The following is a 3,717-nucleotide window of genomic DNA, read 5'->3' on the forward strand; positions in this document are numbered from 1 at the left end:
ATTCATCGAAGATACGAGACGTTTGTTGCCTATGCGTTTACCATCGTTCGTCTAATACCACTATAGAAGATCGTCGATAAAATATCGTTTCGCGGCGGATTTCGCCTTGCGATCGTGATAGCCATCTCCTTCGAATACCATCATCCTTTACTTTCCATTCGTAACACACGTTCGATTCAGTCGTGGGCGAAGGAGGGAGGTGGGCCAGAGGCAAGGCGTTTGCAACGAGCGATCGGAGGAGAAACGAGAGACCTAAGCAAAACGCGATATGATGTATCCAGGGTGTAGGGAGAAAGAGGCGGCAGCTACGATTGGGCGAGCCGGACTGCGGCGAGGATCCGCCGGATTGGCCGAAAAAGAGCCCTTGCCATCCGCCAAAGGGCCCCTGTAAGCCCATGGGTCCACCGGGCTATCCCGCGAAACCGAAGCCGGAAAAGAAGCCGTTTTGCGTTAAGTGTCCAGCGAAGAAACCGTGCAAAACGAAAAAATGTTAGGCGTTGGGCGTCACGCGCACCGAGAGACAGAGGGTACGTGGAGATAGCGGCGGACTAAACGATCCTCTATCGATCAAAATCTCTGTTGTCTGCGTCGTAGGACAAATACGATTTAAACGCACCGTTGCTGAGACCTCTTCTCAAGCTTTCCACCGCGATGCTTGGTAACTTCCGAACCAGAAGTCGATACTCTTTGGGATCGTACGTTCTTAATGGGCGCAGTTGGCCGTCGTCGAAAATACCTAACGCGAGCCTAGCGTTCGCGAGGAACTTTACCGCTACACCCGCCCTATCGAAGGATAGCGAGAAGATCGTGCGTTTATCGGAAGGATTGACGAGACGCTTGTGGCAAGAGCAAGCGAGATTCTTTCGAAACGATTGCATCCTGATGGGCAAAGCGCACGGCAAAAGGCCACCTCGTCCTCCCTCCAAACTCTCTTCCAAGTCAGTTCCCGATTGTAGCAAAGGCCAGAGTTCACGGAGAAGGTCTTGCAGACAATCGTACCAACGACAGAAGCCGTGTATCCCACAGGATAAATGCGTGCCACCCGCTCCACCATGCTCTCGTCCACGTCCAAAGAACCCCAAGTGTCCCCAGCCTGAAACACCTTGCCCACCCCCTTGTCCCATGCCCTGTGAAAAACCCGCGGAGGAGAAGCATCTGCCGCCGAAGATATGCTATCGAAGGTGTCCTCTGCCTCCGAGACCGCCCAAGCCTCCCAAGTGTCCCAGGTGTCCAGCTCCATTGCCGCCTCCACCGCCACCCAAGGTACCTCGACCGCCCAAATGTCCGCCACCCTGTCCGCCACCTCCCGCACCACCGCCACCCAGGTGTCCAAAAGTGCCAAAGTGTCCCGAATGTCCACCGCAAAGAGAGTGTCCGCCGCCACCGCCTTGCGAACCTTGCCCTTGTCCGCCGCCATGCCCTCCAGCCTACTGTCCACCTCCACCACCGTGTCCACCTTGTCCACCACCCATTCCGTGTCCCAGACCACTTCCTTGCCCACCTCCCCCTCCGCCCAGAATCTGTCCACCTTGTCCACCGTGCGCGGAGTGTCCCAAACCTCCACCCTGTCCACCTCCGCCATCGTGCAGTCCTTGCCCCTGTCCTAAACCGCCACCGCCTTGTCCATGCCCGAAACCCTGTCCACCTTGCCAACAAGTAGCCAAACCGCGAGTCTCCTGCCCCAAGGACGTCCCGTCTTGTCCCAAAAATAGCGGGAAAAATCCGCGAAAGAGGAACCGAAATAAGCCGAAGAAGAGGGGGATGTCTACTTATCACGCAGTATCCAGGTTCGCGCCTCTGAGCATCGATTACAGAAGATTCCACGTCGACTCGACGTTACTCGGTTCGTCCGACGAGTCTAGAAAATCCACAGCGAAACCACCCAGTTGCAAGGATTTGGAAGACATTTGCGAAGACAAGAGACGCAGCTGCGTGAAGCCTTGCGAGAAGAAGCCCGAGAAGAAGAAGAAGAAGAAGGACGTGTGTGCCGGCAGAAAGCCGGTAAAATTGCGGGAGAAGAAGAAGGAGAAACAGGACGAGTGTGACGACAGGTGCCTACCAAAGGGAAAGTGCGAGGTGCCTGAAATCGCTAAACCGCCGAAAATGGAATACGGGCCGACTACTTGTCCAGCCCCGAAGTTTGTCTCGCCTAAACCCTGTCCGGAAATTCCCGAGGCGAAGTACGAAGTAGAATCGTGCGTGGAAGTTCGAACGTCCGGTAAAGCGAAAAAAGAAATCTGCGTCCCGCCGCCTCTTCCCGAACCACCGACGGACCCGGTGATTCTTTGCCCTTGTCCACCTCCACCGAAAATGCACCCTGGACCTTGTCCTTGTTACGACTTAAAAGCGGTTAAACCGTCCAAGCCGACGCTGCCACCGTGTCCGCACAAGGAGAAATACGTTTGTTGCAAAGATCCGTTTTATTGTCCACCGGAGAAATTGGAGTGCAAGAGGCGCAAGCCTTGCGATCCCAAGAAAATGAAAAAGAGGAAGGAGAGGAGGGACAAATAGCGCAGGTAAGAGGCTTTCTATAGCGTGGCACTTCTGTCTGCCAAGTTTCAAAATATCTGGTCTAACTATCAGACGTGGTAAAATTGTCGATCTTCGAACCGTTGTAGCTTTCTGAAAAATAATCATAGAACAATCGTTAGGCGACTGTGTTTCGAAGCGAATGCTCAGATTATTATTTAGGAAGCTATAAGCGATCGAGAGACAGGCGATATTTTATTTTACTGCCCCGCGTGTAATACTCTTTTGATATTTAAACTTCTAGAGAAAGCGAATATCCGGACAATCGACGAAAATGGAGAAGCCAGAAGAGGATCGCAGTTTCTCACGGGGTCTATCTGACGTTGATTTCCCGGATCGATGTTCGTCAACGATATTTTCAGTCGCTTCGTTCGTTGGCTCTCGCTTCGAGGATCGATCTGGCGCCGATCGAAATTGTCCTTCACCTATTTGGCCTGCCTGTGATCGCTCGAAAGATCCGAGGAACGAGACGCAGAGGGCGAACGAGCAGACTTGTTCGTGTGTGTTCTTTGTCGCGTGCCTGACGTCGCGCTTTCGTCTTAAATTCATTCGTTGCGCCGTCGAGTCTCGTCACGTACAGCCCCGACAATCGTGAGGAAGGTGAAAAGCCGTCGTACAACGTGGCAGACGTCTCGAAAATTTTTCGTCCGTTCGTAACCTCGCTGGAGGGTCGAGCTTCGTAACTCTAACCTCGGCTGGAACGACGAATCAGCCTCGTCGGCCACGCGACACTCGATGCACATTCGATTATTTTTTCTAAGAGAAGTCCAAGTCTAAATTTGGATAGGCCTCGTGGCCGCGAACTGTCGATTCTTTGTAGAGAAGATAAAAGGACGCGAGGATGATAGTCGCGTGAACTAGGCTCGGGAAAACGCAGCAACAAAAATAATCCGTGTAGTACTCGTCCCTGTAACTTGATCCAAATGCCACATATCTCAATCGCAAGGCGAACGTTCCGCCAACGAAACGGAGAAAATTGTCGAATAAATCCAATAGCGAGAAGAGATTCTTTTTATTTCAATTAATCATCCATACTTTATCCATCGGACGGATCAATCTTTAATTCTTTTGTTGAAACGCATCTTAGAAACGATCATCGCAGTTACAGATTCTTCCAGAGTTTCTACGAAAATGCTACCTCTAGTTACTAATTTATCCTTAGTAGATATTTAGGATCGATAACGTATG

At 51.8% G+C, this 3,717-nt stretch overlaps 1 protein-coding gene across 1 annotated transcript; it reads left to right on the plus strand.

Moving 5' to 3' along the window:
* Positions 1-3,137, plus strand: LOC126865269 (uncharacterized). Its single transcript, XM_050617629.1, has one exon. It carries the CDS (start codon positions 652-654, stop codon positions 2,509-2,511), a length of 1,860 nt encoding a protein of 619 aa, XP_050473586.1. The 5' UTR covers positions 1-651; the 3' UTR covers positions 2,512-3,137.
* The last annotated feature ends 580 nt before the right edge of the window (positions 3,138-3,717 follow it).

Source organism: Bombus huntii, chromosome 4, assembly GCF_024542735.1.
Source record: "Bombus huntii isolate Logan2020A chromosome 4, iyBomHunt1.1, whole genome shotgun sequence".
In the NCBI taxonomy this organism is placed as follows: domain Eukaryota; kingdom Metazoa; phylum Arthropoda; class Insecta; order Hymenoptera; family Apidae; genus Bombus; species Bombus huntii.

Bases quoted from the DNA above. Each gene is read 5' to 3' on its own strand.
- LOC126865269 (XM_050617629.1), top strand. From the start codon at position 652: ATGCTTGGTAACTTCCGAACCAGAAGTCGATACTCTTTGGGATCGTAC.